Source organism: Hippocampus zosterae, chromosome 3, assembly GCF_025434085.1.
Source record: "Hippocampus zosterae strain Florida chromosome 3, ASM2543408v3, whole genome shotgun sequence".
Taxonomy (NCBI): domain Eukaryota; kingdom Metazoa; phylum Chordata; class Actinopteri; order Syngnathiformes; family Syngnathidae; genus Hippocampus; species Hippocampus zosterae.
This window is the reverse complement of record NC_067453.1, coordinates 10,179,474-10,201,722: the sequence shown is the minus strand read 5'-3', so window position 1 is coordinate 10,201,722 and position 22,249 is coordinate 10,179,474. Positions and strand designations below refer to the sequence as shown.

Genomic DNA, 22,249 nt, shown 5'->3' with positions numbered 1-22,249 from the left:
AGATGATGACAACTGCAGCTTGCAGAGCTCTCTCAAAGTCTACTTTTAGAAAGTGCAAGTCAAGGATTTAAGTATCAGTGTCTGCTCTTCAAGCTTGCCAATTAAGTCTACAATTGAATTGGAGGAGGGGTTCAGAAGGAAACTCTCTATTAGGCTGGTAAGGCTTTCCCTAATTTCTCTCTTTATTCTTGAATTGCAATGAGAATGTTTTCTTCAGTAGCAACACTTATCAAATCTTTCCGAGGTCATTCAGGGTCAGCATAAACGTTGCTGTATGAAAACATAACAAACACGTGAATTCGGCGATGAAAATTAGTCCTTTTTGTATGTTAATCAGCCAAACGGAAGTTTCTCATATGAGAAGAGTAAGCTGACCTCAGGAATGCAGTCTTGAAATGTTGGCCTGCTATCGGAAGCCCAGGCCAGGGTGACATCAGGCTGGGCGTGAGTGTGTGTGAGTGAGTGAAAAGGCGACTGCCGACATGGCGGACAGGGTCACATGTAATCGTTTCCTGCCCGTGCCCTCCTTGGACAGGTGTCACCTTGTGACGCCTTCAAACATCTTCCTTCAATATATATGAGTGACTGGCTGAACCTTCCATGGGACAATTACTAAAAACGGTACTCTCCAAAACGTAAATGAGTACCTGAGAGCTTCTAGTGCAACCATGTGGTGAGGTGTCAGGTTAATGTGACAGAGTAAAAAATGATAACGCAACAATGAAAGCCTTACGATTTGCTACAAATACATTGAAAAAAGGATCTCTTTACCTTTCATGTGCCTTTTTTTTTAAATATAAGCAGTACAGCTATGTGCCGTATATTTGATAGCTACAAATAGCTAATGATGCATGATTACCGGTAACACATTCAGTACCAGCCAATTCTAGACCAAGTCTCAAAAGGCGTTTAAAAACGTGATTGGGAGTGAATGAGTTAAGGTGAAACTAAAAGTTTGATTGACAAAAACACACCAGAGACTATTCACACTCATTTTTTTTCCTGAAATTCACTTTATTGTTAAAACTTTTGGTATGCAACAGCTGCTTATCATTTCTTACCTTAAATTACAAGCAAACATTTACAGCATCATCTTCAAAAACCATGCAGCGGTATAAACATGAATGTTTTCCGATAAATCATGATGATATTTACTGGCAAAGGCAGTCAACAACAGATCGGAGAAGTACTCGAAGCAGAAAAAGAAAAAGCCTTGGTAAATAAGCACGTCTACATCTGTTCACTGTGCGTTTCTAAAATTTGGTAAAAATAAATAAAATGTACCATCAGCATGTACACAATAGAAATGCACTCGAGGCAAGACAACCGCTCATGATGGACTGGAAAGATGTCCAGACCCCATTTTCTGTTGCATGCGTGATGGAGTAGCAACGACACATGCTCTCGTGTCACAACTTCCAAATGGACTTGTGAAACATAGAATTGATGTGATGTGAGAAAACCATTGTATTCATGGAGTGTACAACTACCAACTCGTTAATGAACAATTGTGGACATACGTTGTGACTGCGCAAGGGACCGTCATCCCCGATGCGGCTCATCATGGCCGCATCGAACTGCATCTCAACTACCGCTGTACATATACATGCTGGAAATAAAAGCACTTTTCTACACCAAGTTAGCAAACCCTGAGGATGAAAACAAGACAAACATTTGTCGCTACATCATATATGAACACGCAACACGTTTAATCATATGTGCATGATTCAGAAAGGCATTATGGGGCCCATTGATGGAAACAGCTCGAAGTCTTCTACAATCCAGCTCACTCTTTGGCCCAAAGCTGATCATGAGTTTCGATTTAAAATGCTTGACAAACAGCACAATATCGCGACAAGGCAAGTTTGACAAGTGGAAGTCGCGTGCAACTGCAACTAATGAAATGGAAGCAGACCTCAAAGAAAACAAACAATGGAACAAAGCAGCAAATATATCTCACACCACATTGCAAATGAAAACCTTTGATATTGGATATTGCTCAGTGCTTCTGATGACGGGAGATAAAAGAGATGTCAGATCTAATCGCTCCTCCCTTCCTGCCCTTTTCACACAAGCAGTTCATCATAAGGCACTGGTGCGTACAGTCCTGTAAATTGAATTGTGAATGTGCGCACTAGGTGCAGCAAACACCACGAGAATCCACAATTTGCCATGTACGTACAGTCCACATAAACACCTCACAAATAAAATGAGAGCAAGGTTTGTAAAAACATCCCAATACACCAGTTTGTTCGTGGAACATCACCTCAAAATAACCCAAACCAATATTTGATTCTGTACAGCTTCAGGAAGATTACGCATCGTGAGATGGACCAGAGAAAGGCCCTCACTTGGAAGCTTTGTTCTCAAGCTGGAAGAGGTCAAGTATGTCCAACATGGCCTGTCTGATGTTGCCACCAAAACGGTGAGAGTCCTGTCGAGAAGAAACCAAGAGCAAGATTTAAAGAAGTCAATGGAAAGATCAAGAGTCACGGTGGTAAAATACAGGCGAGCGTACAGTTTCAGGGCTGGAGTGTTTGCTGGAGATGTGGAAGTTGATCAGGTTTTCTCCAACGATGATGTAAGACACACCGTAACCGTCATCAGCCACCTTGACGAGGGAAGAAAAAAACAAGTGAGGATCTTCCCAAACTGCTATGTTGAAGTATTCCACAACAATCCGTGTTTCGTCGATTCCGTTGAGCTGTGTGGGCAACCTACCGGTCCAAAGCCGCCTCCAGACGACACATATTCAGGGTGACTGACGAGGTCAAACAGCTCCACCTGCTGCAGCGGTGTCTGGCTCGTGGATAGCCTCCACGGCTCAGATAGCACCTAAAAACCAAAAGACCTGAAAATTACTATTCTGCTCAGGAAAAACATGAAGGGGGAGCCCACTGCCCCTCCCCGAAAAAATACAATTGATCATTTTTCATTTTCTGTCAGTAAATGCTCAAATTGGGCCTTTCCCAAACTTTATCGAGACAAGACATATTTTAAATGAGAAAAATGTCAAGGCGAATAAAACTGTCACAAAAAGTGGATGTGAAGCTACCAGTATTGAATGGAAGAGCAATTAATTATTGTGCTTGTGACCTTCCATCTCTGACATAGATCATCAAGTTAACTTTGGTTTAGTTTGAGAGTGTTACAAAAAGAAAGGCGGATGTTTTGGGAGTGTTGGAGAAAGCCAGAGTACCTGAGGAAATAAACATGCAAGAATGTGCAAACTGCCCACAAAAGGACGAGAGAGGGAATTCGAACCTAGAACATCTTTCCCTTGACCAGACATGCTAACCACGAGTACATATTGCTGCCTAACTAACTAACTGTTTTTGACTGGGAGGAATGTCGGCGCCATTTGACTGTCGTTGCTGGACAGTCCCGGGGCGCTTGTGTCTTGCGCCTGTAATGGGCAGTATTTTTCACAGCCCTGCTTTGTTCAGCGGAGAGATAAGTGCTGTTGAACGGTCTGAGGCTGGATGGATGCAAGTCTTGATGAGCCGACGATGAGAAGAAAGGAGCGTTAGCGCGGAGCGCCGATGCGGATTTGGAACTGGGAGTCGCGGCTTGGAGTTTGAAGCGGATTACGTGGGACAGGAGAAGTGAACTAATCTCTTTTCGTCAATGGACGCTACAGCTCCTATGTGTTGTGTTGTGTTTGTTATTTTGACTTCAAATTGGCGCTGCGAGAGTGGCTGCCTTTCCAGTAGCTCCTATATTTTGTTGTTCTACTTCTTCCTTTCATAACTTTGCTGCTGTGAATTGGGAATGTCTCCATTGTGAGACTAATAAAGGTTTTCTTCTTCTTCTTCTAACTAGAATATATTATGGCAAAAGGTTTATGAGGGAGGAAAATTTATTTGGACAAATAAAGGATTGAACAGTCTCAATGTCGAATTGGACTGCGGCGACTTCCAACAGTCCCCTGATAAAATTTAAAAATTCACATTAAAACGCTTATACCTCTTTGAGGAAGGGCGAGTCTTCTCCCAGGTACCTGGAAACCACGTAAAGACAGAAGAGGTGGCGATCAATGCCCATGCCGGTCATAGCCAGGCGGTACATGTTCTGGTGCTTCTCTGCTGCAAGTTTGAGCAACTTCAGACGTTGGTCTCTCTGAGAAAGAGAAGAAGTGTTGTTCAGCAGAAGCACATCGCAATCCATTGTAGGAGAAGCAAAGAAAAAAAAAAGACGATTCTTAACCACTCTTACAGTCTCATCTCCGATCATGGAATGGACGAAAGTGCACGTTTCCGTAGTGCAGGAACGGACTGTTTCGGTTCGACCCTCACGGAACAAACGTGTCATGGAGGCTTCGTAGGTCAGGCAGAACTTGCCCTTGTCCTGTTTAGTGATAGGAAATTTAGGCTGTTATGCTTTTTTTTTTAATCTCATATTCCGGTGCGTGTGTACACAAACACACACACACACACTCCAGAAGCACAGCTGATGAAACCTGTTTGCTGATAATTTATAGCAGCTTATTGTGATTTGGAAGTTTTGACTGCCCTCTGCTGGAATTCTAATACAGTCAATGGACATGTTGCTTCTTTAGGTTTTCAGTGAAGCCTTTTACGGTAGGGATATAAATAAATAAATAAATCCCAGTGCATCAGTCACACAGAAAATAATGGGAAATAAAGACAGAATTGTGAGAATATAAAGTTCAACATAAGTACTATCGCAGAAACTGATTTGACAAAATCCTTAAGTTTAGTATCTGGCCAGGGAGCTGAAAGTACAAACCCTGTAATGAGCCAACTGCAGGGCAATCTGGATAAAGGCATCAGGGCTGGTGCGGCACTTCTTGATGAGGCCCTTGCCAAAATCACTGAAGGGGAAAATGTGGCTGTCCACATCGTCAGCCAGAGTTCTCGCAATTGTCAGAGAATAGTCGATGATCCCTTGGCACTAGAAGAAATGCAAAGGCGACACGCTTGACTTAACATATGTACACCGTTGACAACATATTTCAAACACTCTGCAGTTAGCATAAAATGGAAGTTGCTTTAGCTCTTTGCATACAGCTAAGACGACAGTAATCCCTCATCTATCGCGGTTAATGGGGACCAAAACCACCCGCGATAAACGAAAATCCGTGAAGTAGCGACCCCCCCCTCCATATAGGTACATATACATAATATTTATAAGGGCAAATTTAATGGTATACATACATGTAGAAGTAACTTTTGAAGTAATTAGCATGACTTAATGCTGTATACTAATAGATTTAAACATTGGATTCAACTTTATTGTCAAATGTGCTGTATGTGTAACATATACAGTATATGTGTATATGTGTAACATAACAGATGATATTTCTTGCCTCTCAACATAAAACAAGAAGATGTATAAGTTAGGTTAGTTTATGAATAACAAAAACAAGTAAAAATAGACATGTAGGACTGTATATGTTGCTCTATGTGACTCTGTGTTGTTTTGCTGACTTTGGCTGCTTCTCGCGGACCTTAAAAAATAAATAAAATTTAAAAATAAAACCATTTTTAGGAATACGTTTGAAAAAATCCGCGATGCACTGAAGCGGCGATGAACAAACCGCGAAATAGCGAGGGATCACTGTACTGCAAGCTGTAACCAGCAGGGGGAAGGCAAGTCCTGTGGCCATGCAAATCCCAACTACAGCTGGTCTTACCTCATCCGAGATGTCCCACTGCAGTCTCTGGGGGGCAGGCAGGTTGGGATGGGGCTCCCCACAGCAGTGACCGTCTTCAGTATAGCCAAGCTTAAATGGGTCCATGGAAAGCACATGCTGCCAAACAAGTAATAGTCATGGTTAAGCATGACTATTGATTCAATACAAGTTGGTGTTACAAAACAAAAACTCAATTCAATATCATCTCAGGGACAATGACACACCTCCCACAGATGACCAATGATTGGAGCATCGGCCCAGGAGTGCTCAGCATTCAGACCCATGGTCCCATTCTTAAAAATGATCAGGTTAAAGGATTTATCAAACCACCTAAGTAAAAAGGGGAAAACTGTCAGGGTACTCAACAGGTTTGTGCTTCATCCAATGATTCCTCCCCTCCCCCATGCATCTTTTCAAACCTGTCGTAGCACTTTCCGTGGAGCAGAGACTTGGCGTAACTATCCAGAGACTTGACTGGGCTGCTTTCATCAAACCGCTGCTCTGTTTCATCCAGGGTCACAAAGAATGCTGCCTTCTCAATGGCATCCAGAGACTGCTTGTTCTTGCCACGGCTGAAGTAGGTGTCGCGGCCCTTTGCCCATGGCGTCCTGCGCAAAGACAATGGACATGAAGAAAAGCATACATATAAATGGATCCAATTTGTTGTTTGCAAAAAGTAAATAATAAGAAACCCATCTTTAGGCTTTTCAAAAATGTAGCATTTTGTCTTCACTTTATGTAAATGAAGAAATACGTCTTCATGTTTTGATGCATTTGTATCTGTGGACACAAAAGCTATTTATCGCAGTGAAAACATTTTTTGAGGCTTTCTTCAGTTTTTATTTTAATTATAGCTACTAATTTGGACACCATCGCGGAGACTAAAATCATCACGTGATGTGTAATTTTACTTACACACGTGCCCTTTGCTCTGCAACTGTGTCAACTGTGCTCACAAATAAATGACTGATGCGGCCATGCACCCACCTGTCCCCCGCAGTAAGGGCAGCAAGCCTCTCCTCTCCTGGCGCGGGCTCAGACCGGTCTGCCAGGATCCTCTCCATCTGCTGTTCGATCTCCCGTGGCAACAGAAGCCGTCCATCGTAAAACATCCACACCTTGAAGAAGCGGCCTTTGTGGTACACGGCTATGTGTTTGCTCTCGTTCGTGTGCTGAAGGATATCTAGAGGACAGGCACCAATGCTAAGTTGAGGAAGGGCAAACAGTCAGCGAGGCTGTAATTGGCTGTTTGCCTGTGTACTCTAGACAACCTCATTCAAACTAAATTAGATCTTGGTGCATTCAGAGAGTATTCAGGCCATCTTCATCATCTTTGAGATGTTTGTACAATTTGATCGGAAATCAGATGGTTTAAAATAATTTCACAGGAAATTCTTTAGCAAGGCAAATACGGTACAAGTATATTTAAGGCCTTGCACCTGAGAAAGCATTTTAAGGCACCCCCCCTCCCCCCATATTCAAGGAGCGAGCATTCTGGAAACTTATCCAGGAATATTGAAAGGCACAACTTCTGCTGCACAATTGTTAAACGATGCACAGAACTTTTGACGTCACCTTTTTTACCGAGTTGCTCTTTCAGGGTCGGGTTACTGTCCTGAGGCACCAAACAATTAATGTTAATTTAACTCCCATTAAGGGGCTCCAATTACATCAAATAGTTTTGTTTTTATTATGGTACTATAACTGCCTGAAAAAGTACATCTTTTATGGAACACTCAGGGTATCAATTTCACCCAAAACGTAATTGTGGAAAAATTCAAGGGGGATCAGAATCCTTTCTGAGTGCACCAAACAGTAAATATGATCCGACGCAAAAATACAGCTGTCCATGTTTGGATGCAACATTTACGGCGATTACTTCAAAATGTAGATGTGGCTTCTATTAATGTCACATGTCAAACAACGATGTAAAACAAGGTCATTGCGAGAAACGGAAATGTGTACCTGGGTGTAGTAAAAGGGAGCTTGAAATGAAGGACATGCAAGGAGGAGGATGTAACATGGAAGAGTTTGATGCATGCATGTTTGAACAGTACCGTGTAGCAATGAGACAAAGTAGCTTTGGTATGTTCAATGCAGAGTTAATGATCATATTGCCTCAGTGATGCTTGTAGTGTTCAAACAGCAATTAACTTTGTTACAGGCAACACAAGGGTGCGCATATACTAAGAATAGACCCCGAAAACACCAAGTACTACACATGCATATTATAGTTAGTCTGCTCTGCTTTCTCCACTTCCATCAAGGAAAATGTTATTGTACAGTAAGTGTTTTCTACGATTTATCGACTCCCATCTTGTTTTCTAAAATGTAATGCACAACCATAACACCATTAAAACCTCACATTAATTCAAATTCAAACAGGTAATACAAACTGTTCCTTGTGCATTTCAATTTCAAAATAATTCGGATTAGATACGTTTGAGATGTTTCCCTCCTCAAACACACCTGATTCAAATGATCAGGTCATCTGCAAGCTCTGCAGAAGCCTGATAATGATCCTGATCATTTGAAGCAGGTGGGTTGGTGGGGGCAAACATAGAAAAAAAACTGCAGGATAGAGGCTTTCGAGGACCGGAGTTGGTGACCCCTGTATTAGAAGTTAATGTTAAAAGTATATTACAAACCACAACTCTAATGAAATTGGGACATTGTGTGAAATGTACACAAAAGCAGAATACAATTATTTGCAAACCCTTTTCAACTTTAGGTCAACTATTTCAAATATCCACTCAATTGAAATTTGATACGGGCAACTTTGTAAAAGAGATGGGACATGGGCGTGTTTACCAATGTGTTTGGTCTGGACTGCTGGCAGGCCAGATGTGTACTCACACTGTTTTACTAAGGAGTCATACTGTTGAAGCAAGTGCAGAAAATGGCTTGGCATTGTCTTGCTGCAATAAGCGGGAATGTGCCTGATAGACACATTGCTTCGATGGCAGCAAATCGTGGATGTACTTTTCAGCATCAATGGTGCCTTGATAGATGCCATGGGCACAAACACACCGCATAGATGCTAACTTTCGGTAACAATCTGGACAGTCCTTTTTCTTTCTGGCTGGGAGGACCCAACACCCAATATTTCCCAAAACAATCAGAAATATACACTCGGACCACAGCATTGCTCCACTTTTTATCTGGCCATCTCAGATGTACATGGTCCCAAAGATGCCGGCTGCGTTTCTGAGTGCTGTTGATATGTATATGGCTTTTGCTTTGCAAGCTAATGTTTTAATTTCCTTCCATCTCTAGATGTTGTCACAACCTGTGTTGATTGACAATGGTTTTCTGAAGTGGTCCTGAGCCCTAGTGGTGATATCGTTACCAAATTGATGTCGGTTTTTGATGCAGTGCCACCTGAGGGAATCGAAACTAACAGGCATTCGGTTTTGTGTCTTACGTGCAGAGATTTATCCAGATATTATGGACCGTAGATGATGACAGTCCCTAAATTCCTTGCAACGATAGGTTGAGAAATCTATTTACGGTAAACTGTTGGACCATTTGCAGAGGGCACCCTGAACTGGTTGCCAGCAAATGGCAGGGCACACAGAAACGAACAACCTGCCATGCATGGTTTTGTAATGTGGGAGGAAAACCCACGCAAGCATGGGGAGAACATGCAAACTCCACACAGGGAGGCCAGAGCTAGAATTGAACCCGGTACCTCTTCACTGTGAAGTCGACATGCTAACCACTCGACTACCGGGCCGCCTTTTTTTGGGAACATGTTACATGCATTTTGTCTTGGTATTGTATTCAATTCGATATAGATAGAAAAGGATTTGGAAATCATGGTATGCTTTTTTATTTAGGTGTTACACAACATTCCAACTTGATTGGAATTTGAGTTTGTGTGATTGTGACAACCACGATCTAATCTACACTGCAAATTATTTGCGCCCTCTCAGATAACTAACACAGCCCTGAGGTAAAAAGTGTTCTCTATCGAATATACACTCTGCAGCTACTTTATAAAGGTATACCTATGTCCCTTCTTTCATTCATTCATTCATGAATGATGTCCCTTCTTGTCAATGCAAATATGTCATGATAAGTCAATCAACCTGCAGTCACAAAATAGATTTGGGCACATGGCCAAACTGATGAGGTTCAAATAAGTATTCAAGGCAGTTAAAGTGACTTGAAAGGAATAATTGTGGAATTGGTAGCGCGCACTTCAGACACTGCTCATCCACTTTCTTTTCACAGGCCATATTTCACTACAGCACTGTAATTGCTTCAGAATGAGGCAATCAGCAGTGAGTTTTCCACACTGAACACGGCAATCAGACGAGACGCCCACGGAGCAGAACGAGGTCTCCGCTTTGGCCATGGAAGTCGATGAATTTTACTCCAAGAGGATGTTAAGTGTTTTTTGCTACTCCTAGCTGTATGTTGTCAAACGCTGATAATGAAGATGACAAAGACAATGACGAGCAACCAACAGAGGTTCATGTCACCTCGTAGCAGTGTTGTCACTGGGAAGCATACTTCTTTGTCTATTGTTCAGAGAAAATCAGGGAGGAAAACCCACCATCCGTATCGTAGGTGCCTGGTAAGTCTCGTTAGAGCTGACAAAAACACAGTGCCGCTAAATCAACTACTGACATAAACAAAAGTGCATCTCTAAACATGCAATGCATTAATAGATGAGGAAGAGGAGCAACAGCAGGAAAAGAACCAACCAGAGAACAACCGTGTCATCTTAGAACAGGAAACTGAGGTTGCAGTATCAAAAGCGGCTCAGTGCTGCACCACATCGACAGTTTTGTCTCATGGTGGTGTTAGCAGGTCATTCTTCAGCCACAGTTTGGGTTTCATGCAGAATTATTTAAAGGCCACAACAAAACTGCACTAAAATGGCCTCCACCTCAAACACAGCTCATTCCAATACAACAGATATGGCCTCTGGGATATGGCCCAGTCAACTAATTGTCAACATGTTTTGTGTACCACTCAATATGAAACAAAACACACCGCCGGACTAATTTCTGAACACGAAAAATTAAACCCCTTCCAAATGCACAACCGCTTCCAAGTAGGTATATGCAATAAATAACTCATACGTTGGCTGTACATTTACAATTAAGCCATTAGCATTCAACACAGTAATCATGCCAGGTCAGGTTCGTTGGTCTTGTAGATCTCACCCACCATTTTTTTTTACAATTAACCTGGACTTCAGCCACATGCAAATTATTCACCATATGTGCAAGGAGCAGAACACATGAGTACAGTATTACGAAATCTACTGGGTCCGATTCCCCCCCCCCCACAGAGAGACGACAATTACAGTCAGAGTAGCGTGGAGGAGGCAACACTGCAGACTCTACCTGTGTCTACACCTGGAACACGAGTGGTGTTGAACATACGCTCGTATTGGGCGGAACACATGGGAATAGTGTTTAGGAGCATGAGCTGAAAAGCAAGAGGGGAGAGTCAAACAAATCGAGAGGACATTCTAAATCGCCATAATCCAGATAAAGCAGCAGACGCACACACACACACCTACAGGAACAGAAGCATGGATGAGGTGGAGAGGAAATGATGACGATTGGTTTGATAGGCAGCGGGAGGAACCTCAGAAGGCTGCCAGGGGAGAGGGATTTAAACAGGAACCAGAAACCAATGACCAACCCTTTCAATGCCAACAGCAAAGCCGAGATCGCCAATGTGGAGACTTTTCAGAAATACATCACAAACTACTTGCATTCATTTTCAAACTCATATCTATGGCAGCCAATCAGAGGTTGCATTGTTTCAGGGCTTTGTTGTCGAGAAAGAATCAAGGAGGGCAGGGGTTTCCAATGGCTGCTGCCATTGTGATGGCTCAGGTCAGAGGGAAGGGTATGGTTCAGAGGGTACAGCACAGGTCCCCTCATCTTACCTGTCTCCAAACCGGGGATGCGGGTAGTGTTAAACATCCGCTCCCACTGAGCCGAACACAGAGGAACCTTGTTTGCCAGCAAGTATATCTAACGCAGCATCCGACACAGCGAAAGGACAAGACAGTAAGACAGAGACAACTGAATGTGAGTGTTTAACATCGCAAGCCCATGCGTGGGGATTTGTACAGATTCATACAGACAGCGAGTCTTTGTAGCTGGGGCTAGTGTGAGTTCACGCAATATACTGCAGAAAATGTGCCAAGACTCCATTAGGACACTAGAAATTTGCATGTGGGCATCATGCGGGTTGGAGGGGGAGGGGAAGGGGGTCAAGCTGGCAGTACATTTAGCCAACAGGAAATTCATTTAAATTCTTTCAACTGCACTCTGAAGAAGCAGAAGGACAGGTTAAAAATACACTGATCATCTCGCTTTGTCAGTAATCAGGACACCATCTCGATTCAAACAAGCAAAAACTGTGAGCCAACAACACTCTCCACAATCAGTCAGTTTACAGTTACGGCTCGAAGTGTTGCGCATTGTGAACACATACAAATTACCACAGAATTGATTGGACGAAGGAATCATTTTGACAAAGCATTTGTACGCACTGGGGCCAGGGGGATGCGAGAACTCTAACGGTGTTCCATACTCACGGGCTTGATCTGGGCTCGGTCCAGCTTCCTTCTGTAGAGCATGATGGCATGAATAGCATTACCTGCTCTGGCAGCCTGAATTGAGGTGGGGAACACATAAAGAAAGTCCTGCGGACAGAAGAGGAATCATACACTTGGTACAAGATGTGCCAACGTCATTACAGAGAGAATCAAATTATCTTGCTGTTGAAGTCTTCCATTCACGATGGGAAAGTTGGACTGCTGTGCAGATTCCCCAAATTATCAATGGTTAAAGGTCGGCACTGTGTGGTCAACTCATTTGTGTAGTTAAAGCCACCTGGCTTACACAGAATATTTGCAAATCCGAAAGCGTACGAGGTCTGATTTGTGAGTGAAACAGACAGAATGAAATTCTCTATTCAGGCGTATACTTCTCTACAAACAAATAACTGGTCGAGATTTCCTACCATGGCATAGTAGTTGCTGTTCACCATGATGGGCCCTCGACCTCGAAGGTAAATATACTCTTCCCACCAGTCACTGACCTGTGATGGTGCATGTGAAGAATGGCAGAGATGAACATGAGACAATATTGCGAGAGAACGTTCTTTCCACAACAATTTGAAGGGGTAAAATAAATCTTTGCGACTCACATAATTGGAGGCCCACCATGACTTCAGTTTTAGGTACCACTGCAGTCTAGGACCCAGATTCAACTCAAAGTCCTTAGCCAGTCCCTTCATTCGTTTAAACTGTTCATCATCCATTAGTGGGCGGACCGATTCAAGGTACTGAGAGTTAAAAGATGCATGGGAAAAGGTAACGGTTAAGTGTAAACAGTAAGTCAGGAAACCAAGTAGAGCTACAGTGTTATTTAATTGCTCAGGTACCAAGAAAAAAGTGTATTGATGACATATAACCTTCACCTGAGCATACATGTTATAATAATTGAAATAGATACAACAGAAGGGATGAACTTTGATCTCCTGTCATTGCTCTGATGAAAATTTATCAAAGGAAACAAGAACCTTTTCTCCACCTGTCAGAACATACCCTTCTGCAAGTATCCTTAACAGATGGAACAGGCAGCCGTGGCAAGGAGTTCTGGAAACTATAGAGCATTGGTTTCCTTCCAGAGAACACCTTAACTAACAGCTGGAAGAGAAAAGCAGTATTCTTCATTAGAATGCGGTGGCGTCAAACAGAAAAGTCAACAAAACTCATTCATCTTGTTAAAAGACTAAATAGACAGCTCACATATCAGGTCTCACCGACTCTGCAAATTCATCATTAAAGTACAATAAACTTATAATAAAAATAATTGGAAATTGGGGTAAAGAGGCGGCCATTTTTGAAGAATCAGAACGAAATAACAGGTTTGGAATTGACCAATTTTCTTGCAAAATGTCTGCATTCTTGAGTATATGGAGACAGCTCGTACGAGAACATTGCACAATCAGTGTGCCTCACCATCCACACCCGCGTCGACCAGGATACTGAGCCGTGGCGTGCGTACATCCAACCGTGCCACGACAACAGGCACTTGAGGACATTCCTCATGATCATGATTATGGTCACCCATAGACCTGTGCCCACCAATACCCCACCAACAATCTTCTGACTGTCTGTGGACATATATTTACTGCAGAGGAGGAGAAAGAAAAGTGACACAAAGACTGTACCAGCATTCAGCTACCTTCTATCAGGCATATCTACTCTTTTTTAACACAATCATAAGTCCTGAACGACTGAAAATAAATTGGCTGAGCATCAATTCATAGAGCATAAACAAATTAAGTAATCTTCGATCTTGGCTTTTTGGGGGGTTATAAAAGGTGTCTTTCCAAATATGATTCTTGTTTACAAGATTTTGATAGCTTAATTTGAGTGACGGCCGAGTCGAGCACAGCCCTAATAAAAACATAATTTCACATGCTTTTAAATGAAGGGGCCATCTTCCCGAGTTGCTCGCTATTTTAGCATGCAACGCGGATCTACTATTTATCGCACCAAAAGGTGCAATAACCAACTAAGATTCTACAGCTACCATTGGCAACAGTGCTACCCTGGTTCTGTTCTGTTGTTGTTTTGAATGCAGTCACTACAGGGCTTACCTAATGGGCATGTGTTGTCCCAGTTTGGCAAACAAGCCAAGAGATGGATCCAGCTGGTTGTATTTATTGTACGACATGTAAGACACGACCACAACCATGAAGCCAGCAGGGCTGCCTGGGTACACACCAGTCATAACTCCATTCTGTGAAAGGTTAGAAAGAACAAACAAGGTGAAGTCAAGCCAGGAAACAAAGATTGACATTAATTTATTTATCAAAGTCGGGTAGCTGATTATGAAGAGAATGTTATCAGTTTATTATGTTTGAGTGATTTCGGAGAGTGGTGTGTGTAAAAAGCCAAGTCGACAAAGGTGTAACAGAGAGAAATGTCAGGCATGCTATTTGAGAGTGCGTGACATATGGGAAGCTCAGTAATCTACAACAATCCACACAATTATCAAGAACAATGTTGTCAAACATTGTTGAGAAAGAGCTTTCATGGAGCAATTTGTTGCCCAAACAATAGACAAATATACAGTATTTTAATAATAGGTTGTACGAGTTCAGTGAGTGCATTTGAAATGGCCCCAATTGGTTCAAGAGTCTGACTACGCCACATTGAAGCCAACAGAGTGCCGCTCACCTTGAAGCGAATGAATCTTTTCTTCCACGAGTGAAGACCAGAGAGGTAGATTTGGCGCAGAGCCTCGTGGCACAGCTGCAAGTCGATGCCATCTGGGGTGACAGTGAACTGAAAGGCCACTGCCTGGTGAGCTTCTGCCATGGCGGCTGTTTCTGTGCAAAGTCACTGTGAAGGAAGCACAAAGAGAAAGAATGCCCTCCTTACGTGAAAAAAACACTGAGATGCAGGTGCATACCTTGCGAATTTTTGTTTCACCTTTTAATAGATAATCACTGAGGTGGAAGGCAAGAGTGATGAAATGGATGCATTGCATAATGGAAGTTGTTACACCTTTGACGTGATTGATCCATCATGTGTTGTTGTTGTTAATGTTAAGTTACTGATAGGACCTGTATGGCCATTGCCTTGGTGAAAGTGAACCTTGTTATTAAGCTTTGTAAGTAGCAAGCAGACTCATAGAAGGCAGAGACACAGTAAAATCGGGAAGAAGCCCACATCATGTAAATCAGTGATTGCCAAGTACAACTTTATTGTCAAATGCGCTGTATGTGGAACATACGAAATTTCTTCCCTCTCATCCAGACAACAAGAGGAGCCACTGCGGGTGCCCGCGCTGCCATCAAAAGAACAGTTAACATGAAATGACAAAATAATACAACACAACACGTAAGACACAGACAGTCGTGCAATCTTAACCACTTTTCCTGCATGCACTTTGTTGTTTGAAACAGTTTGGTATTGCTGCTTGTGCTGCGTACTCATTTGTTTTCACTGGCTAATGTGGTCCCTTCACAACGCAATGATCGAGTAGTGCATCGCTGTATGTTAATTTGTTCTATACATGTTCGATTTGGCGTTGTTTGCCAGTAAAATACAAATATAGGAGCACAAAGTGACAATCGGAAATTAGCCCTGTTGCTAAATTTAGATTGTAATCACGTGTGAGCCATTTTCTATTACCGACTTTCCTGTTTGGATTGTACTCCAATTCTTGGTTTACAACATGTGGACGTTAAAGGAGCAAGGACACTCATCTTTCTGGCTCATGAAAACAAGTTTGGCTGACTGTCTCATCATTGTTACCGCTTTCAAGGAAACATGTTGAGAGTGCAGTACAGTGAAAAGTCAGCCAAACACACACACACGCCCCATAAATTTACATAGCTCTTAAAGCCTTCAAAAATGTCCTGTAAAATTGCATTCATTGCCTACTTTTATTCCAAAACTACCACAAACAAACCAATGCAGTCGTTTCGGCTCAACGTTGTGGTTCAGATGAGAATGGTTTCAAAAAATGTTCAACCCTATACATTTTTTTAGCCAATTCATACTTCCATTGGATTTTGTCTACACCAAGTGTTAATAAACTATACAGGAGTTGTAAATGTTAGTATGTTTGCCACTATATTTCTTGACATTTCATAATCACTTTACTCATCAGTTTGTTGGTGGAAATAAATTATTTTAAAAAAATAATTAATGCATTAGCAAAGTTACTATGTAATAATATGACAAGGAGTTTTTACATTTAAATGGTTTCACAGTTAACCGATCCTCCTAGGGAAACCGTAACTCTAGGGGCCAGGGATGAAAATGATTGCTACACACATCTAAACCCGGCTGGAAAGGGGCTCTTGTGGACAGGACTTGGGCACCCCTGTTGTAAATGCTCTCCCACAAGGTCCTGCAAGGTTGCACAGAATGCAAATAACGCAAAGAAGTCCCACACAACCAACTTGTTTTTTTCACAGACAAGATTAAAAAGAAAACTTTATTGGCTGTCATGGACTGTATGTGTGACATCATAAGGCATGTGACAGAGTTACTGTATTTCAAAAATATATACACAGATAGTTTTGTGATTTAAATATATGCATGGGGGCGCAGAACTTCCCCATAATAAACCAGCTTGTGTCGCCAAGCATGTCTTAATTTACTGATCCAATAAGTGACAGCGTATTAGGACGTTACAGCCGATCATAACATTTGCATAAAATGCAAAACATAAAAAGGTCAAATAAACTACGAAATACATTTACTGATCACGAGGCACTCCTAGAACGGGAGATGACATATTTAGCGCTAGTTAGTAGCTGGTATAATCATGTTGGATGACAACCATATGTACGACAGCACTGTCTTAGTAGGTCTTAGGCTATGGATCCCCATGCTTTACGGCTGCCCGGTGCAAAAAAAAATGCATTTGAACAATCATTTAACGTTTGGACGTGTAATTACAAAAGAGCTTATCACTGTTGTGGAAAGCTCACGCTGACACCAACAGAGGGAAAGTCCGGGTTTAAGGACACGTCGCGCGGGTATTTTCAATCAACCAAGAAAGCAGTGTCTCCGCAGACCGCCCCTTCCCCCTCTTAATCACGTGATACAGCCTCCACTGCGGAAACTGGGCGAAAGGTCGCCGAGCAGTGCTACTCGCCTGGATACCGAGGAAAAGCTGGAAACAACACGAACAACCCGTCCTATGCACACTTATAAGCGTACATACTGTGCTGCTGCCATTTTAGAGATTCATCATTTTAGTCAAATGGTCCATGTTTTTAAACATTTCCCTCGATGGTAACCACCCCCACAGTCAACGTGCGTAACGTCGCTAATGTGCATTATAGACCCGTCATCAACTACTCACAATTCAAAGGTGCCGTCACAACCAAACTTCTCCAAAAACACACAATTTTATCGGCAAAGACACACACCATACGTGTCTGCCATTGATGGGACGGTATGGGAGGAGCAGCGAGAGCATGTGGTCCATCAAAAACTGGGTCACTCACTTGTAGCCCGGTGTAATAACCAAATTCTGCGTTTTGCATGCAATAATGCACTGTAGCCTTCAGGAAGATAAGAAAGCCTTCCGGTACATCATGTCTCTTACGTGTTGATACACAAGTCCGAGATGCAACGCTACTGGCCCTTTTCAGAGTTTAACAATCAGGCGAAAGCATAATGGAATTAATTCCTAGTTTGTGACTCATTTGTTTTCATCACGCCCCATTGTGAAGCTTAGATTTAATGCTACGCATTATTACCGAACGACAAAGTGCCCTGTGTATGTCCATGACAATGAACGACCTCTATTTGCACCATTGCCTACCTAAGTGTTGTGGAGGACATCTTACCTAGTGATACTGCCCACTACCTGGACAATGTAACGCATGGTTTTAATTAATCAATGACCAAGGAGTGTTTCAAAAGGAATAGGTACACCAACGGTTCTGACGACCGAATTCAGCAACCTGTGGTAGAATGACGAGTGCGTGCTAAAGATCATTTATTTGTCCTACAGTGGGGACATTTACAGTCTAGAAACTGAGTCAAACATGGTCTGCTCTGAACAGCTTTAATGTGTTTTTATTTCCTGACACAAAAGTTGGGAGTCTTTCCCCTACGCATTTAAAGGGCCACACGAGTCGCTCACTGCACTAACAACTCAACTCAAATATTCGAATGAACGGCATCATAAAACAATTTGGACCATATTTCGCCACATTTATCTGAAAGCGTTTGTGTTGCCAAATACGTCGCAGCCATATTTCATGAGTGCGTCCTTTCACCGCACCGTGGGCAAGACAAGACGATGGAAAGATGCGATTACATGGAAAGATTTTACTCACCGAGCCTTCCTATGGATCTGCACACAATGTGACACCGTTCGGCTGCTGAAGAATGTGGACCGCAAACGTTGACAAAAGCTACGTGAATGAGAGCTTGTGAAGACCGCCCTTTCTTTTACACGTCACGTTCGTTCCGAGTGAAACAGCGCCACGGGGAGGACCGTCCTGGTATAAGGTACTATAAGAGTTAAGTGAGGACACTAAAAAGTGACGTCAGGATTTTACTTGAGCGTCGTGAGCTCTTTTTTGACTTTTTTTCACTTCTTTTTCAACTTTCTTGACAATTAAACACCGTGGATCACCAGGAGGGCTTCTAGTCCACCTAGGGGTCACAGGCAAAAAGGAGCCCCCCATGATCACATATGGGCAACTGTATAATCTAAACATGTCCTACATTTGATTTTGCTGTTGTTGTCCCAAAAACCTCAGCAAAGCACTCTTAGGAAGAAAAAGGAAAATATTATAATACGTGTAGTTAACTTGCTTTAGTATGATTATGTAAGTAAAGAATTGTGTGTGCCACAAGACCTCAGTATTTCAAATCTGTATGGAAATATTAATAAATTGCACTAGCATTTTAAATTACATGGACTTCCAACCCTTTGAAGATACTGACTATAAGCCATTCGACCCAGAGAACAATTTGGACCTGCACAATAACCTCTTCAAGAACAAACATAGGGTAACAAATGCTGACTATTACCTGGATGAACAACTAATATAAAATTGGAAAATGCACTTTCAGTAATACACTTAAACGGCAGAATTCTCTGTAAAAACTTCACAAAAATCAAAGAATACCTGACTAAATTCAATAAATTTAAAATAATTGCCATATTAGAAACTTGGCTTGACAAAGATAAAACAAGTGAAATGGAAATAGAAGGTTATGAAATGTTTGCAACTAATAGGGAAAACAGAAAAGGAGGGGGTGTTGCAATATTAAGTAGACAAAGCACTTAAATGCAGTAAAATCAAGAGATTGGCAAATAAAATAGAAAACCCAATGGAATGTCTTACCATTGAACTACGTAATAAAAAGGCATCAAATATCATCATAAGTTGCATCTATAGGACACGAGGATCATTTTCTCACACACACACACATTCAATAAAAAACTAACAGATATGCTCAGTTACTACAACGATTCTACTTCCTGGTTACTTCAAATGATAATTTGCCCTGATAAATTACTGCAACTTTTTGCAACCTGGCAAAAAATTTAATTTCCCTATCCCCTGCTGAGGCAGCGAGAGCTGGCCATGGTGTCCATAGAGGGTAAAAAGTGGCCAATTATTCTTTGGGCACTATTGACATGCAGGGCTCTCCTGTCTGCTGCTCTGCACTCCCAGAACCACACTGTCATTCATTCAATAATAAAATAACGAATTAATTAGTTGCAAAACACAATTTGACAGGGATTCACTGTATTAAATACACTTTTATGGGGGGGGGGGCATCAGATTTTTATTGTATCTTAGTATGTGTCGTTTCCAAGTCATAAAGGACTGAGCGGGATACCAAATATCTTCTCGGCTTTGAACCGTCACAGCAAGAACAACAATTAAGTGCAAGAACCAATACAATTATTCATTCATTCATTTTCCGAACCGCTTGATCCCCACTGGGGTCGCGGGGGCTGCTGGAGCCTATCCCAGCTGTCTTCGGGCAGTCCAATAAAATCATTAGGATATATTGTATATTCAGTACATGTACAAAAGAGAGCATTGAATTAAATACAATAAAAATAATATCACAAGCAGATACTTAAATTATGATGTAACTAAACAGAGGTATCTGAAACAAGGTAGACAAAAAGGAAAAAAGAGACTGCATCAGGCACTTTTGAATGTTAATGGATGTTTGGGGCTCCAAGGTGGTCACAGAGCCACCTGGTTTATGACTTTATTCACTATTGCTTTGGTAGCTCTAAGTAATGTAATAATAATCCATCCATCTATCCCGCTTATCCTCACAAGGGTCGCAGGGCGTGCTGGAGGCTATCCCAACTGTCTTTGGGCAGCAGGTGGCGTGCACCCTGAACCGGCTGCCAGCCAATCGCAGGGCACACCGAGACGAACAACCATCCACACTCACACTCACACTTACACTTAGGGACAATTTAGAGCGTTAAATCAGCCTGCCGCGCATGTTTTTGGAATGTGGGAGGAAACCGAAGGACCCAGAGAAAACCCACACAGGCACGGGAACAACACGCAAACTCCACACAAGAAGGCCGGAATTGAACCCTGCACCTCCGCACTGTGAGGCCGACGCGCTAACCTGTCGACTACCAGTCTGCCCTATAATAATAACAATAATAATAAATAATATAATAAGTATAATAATATACAATCAAAAGCTCCCATACACTTGCAGCCGATCTGTGATAAGTGGCAAGAGAACAACTTCAGGTAAACAAGTACAGTAAATAAATAAGTAAATACATAAATAATTGCAAAGGATGAATGCATTTCATTAGGTACCTTGTAGAATATCAGAGAAGAGTTGATTCATTTCATTAGTTCAATCCATATTATGAAAAATAATATTGTCTCAATGTACAGTGCACACCATGAGTTTCGCTATTTACACTGAACTAGTAATACAGTATGTAGTTTTCAAGTATTCAAATTAATTGAGATGTATAGTTCACTGAGTGGTACACTCGCCTAATATGTGTGCGGGCAGTGTGGGCTCAGTTCCCGATGACGGTGTGAATGTGGCTGTGAATGGTTATGTATGTGCCTCGCAACTGACTGGCGACTAGCTCAGGGTCTAGGCCGCCTTTTGCCCGAGGTCAGCTGGGATGGGTTTCCAGCACCCTCCCGCAACGCTGTTCAGGATGAGCGGTGTTGAAAATGGATGGATGAGATGTACTCACGATGCACACGTTCAATAAATCATCACTAGGGGGCGTCATAAATTGGTGCTGACACAATAAATTCAAGACATGAGACTAAAATACATGTGATTTACAAAGTTTATTCATTTGTGTGAAGAAGCTCTTTCTACGTAGTCAATCTACACACCCTCGCTTAATAATGGTGTGCTCAGAATTATGTAATCACAATGAAACTTTTGTTAAATGTGAGTCAGCACACATTTGCCACTAATTTAAAGTGCCTCTGATCAACCCTAAATGCATTTGAGATGTTCTCTATTTTCTAGCAGGGTTTTTCTTTTACACAAAATGTAGGCTATACAACAAGAAGGGATGAATCCCTGTACCTATTTTATACTAAAAGTAAATGGAACTCTTCTTGATATTGTAATTTAAAATGTCATATTATTATTATCATTTGTTTTTTATGTTTTATTTTCAATGTAAACGTCACTTTGTTACAGCTTGTTAAAGTGCTCTCTACATAAAGTTCATGTTCATGTCAACTTTATTGTCAAATGTGCTACATGTGCAACATACAGCACAGATGAAATTTCTTTCCCCAGGAGAGAGAGGAGCCGCTGCGGGTGCCCCCGCCACCATTCAAAATAACAGTTAGCATAAAATGACGAATAATACAACACAGCACATAAGACACAGACAGTCGTGCAATCGTAACCACCTTTCTGCATACACTTTGTTTGAAGCAGTAATAGATGAAAGAGGATGAAAGGGTTGAGTTGAGTTCAAGTTCAAGGTACCGGTACACTGAAAAAAGTCACTTGTCGGTAGATGACTTTTTGTTTGATTACACTTCATAAAACCAGTTAATTTTCTTTGCATGCTC

At 41.9% G+C, this 22,249-nt stretch overlaps 1 protein-coding gene across 3 annotated transcripts; it reads right to left on the bottom strand.

The window, feature by feature from the left end:
- Positions 1 to 993: 993 nt before the first annotated feature.
- cpt1ab (carnitine palmitoyltransferase 1Ab (liver)) lies at positions 994 to 18,674 on the bottom strand. 3 transcript variants are annotated; one of them, XM_052060062.1, is made up of 19 exons: positions 18,518 to 18,674; positions 14,886 to 15,050; positions 14,303 to 14,445; positions 13,659 to 13,830; positions 13,242 to 13,343; positions 12,842 to 12,979; positions 12,656 to 12,733; positions 12,228 to 12,335; positions 11,571 to 11,658; positions 6,644 to 6,839; positions 6,076 to 6,264; positions 5,881 to 5,986; positions 5,657 to 5,773; positions 4,750 to 4,914; positions 4,216 to 4,347; positions 3,967 to 4,119; positions 2,722 to 2,835; positions 2,519 to 2,611; positions 994 to 2,434 (listed from the first exon to the last, which is right to left on the bottom strand). In XM_052060062.1, exons 2-19 carry the CDS (start codon positions 15,024 to 15,026, stop codon positions 2,348 to 2,350), a joined length of 2,322 nt encoding a protein of 773 aa, XP_051916022.1. In that variant the 5' UTR covers positions 15,027 to 15,050; positions 18,518 to 18,674; the 3' UTR covers positions 994 to 2,347. The 3 variants fall into 3 exon arrangements, with proteins under 3 accessions (XP_051916022.1, XP_051916025.1, XP_051916024.1); XM_052060065.1 differs by lacking the exon at positions 11,571 to 11,658 and adding an exon at positions 11,017 to 11,101; XM_052060064.1 differs by lacking the exon at positions 18,518 to 18,674 and adding an exon at positions 17,533 to 17,667.
- Positions 18,675 to 22,249: the final 3,575 nt, after the last annotated feature.

Bases quoted from the DNA above. Each gene is read 5' to 3' on its own strand.
- cpt1ab (XM_052060062.1), bottom strand. From the start codon at position 15,026: ATGGCAGAAGCTCACCAGGCAGTGGCCTTTCAGTTCACTGTCACCCCA. The intron at 12,980-13,241 runs GTATGTTCTGAC...TTTAACTCTCAG, and splicing joins TTAAGGATACTTGCAGAAGG to TACCTTGAATCGGTCCGCCC. The intron at 4,348-4,749 runs GTTTGTACTTTC...ATCACTAAACAG, and splicing joins TGCAGTTGGCTCATTACAGG to GACAAGGGCAAGTTCTGCCT.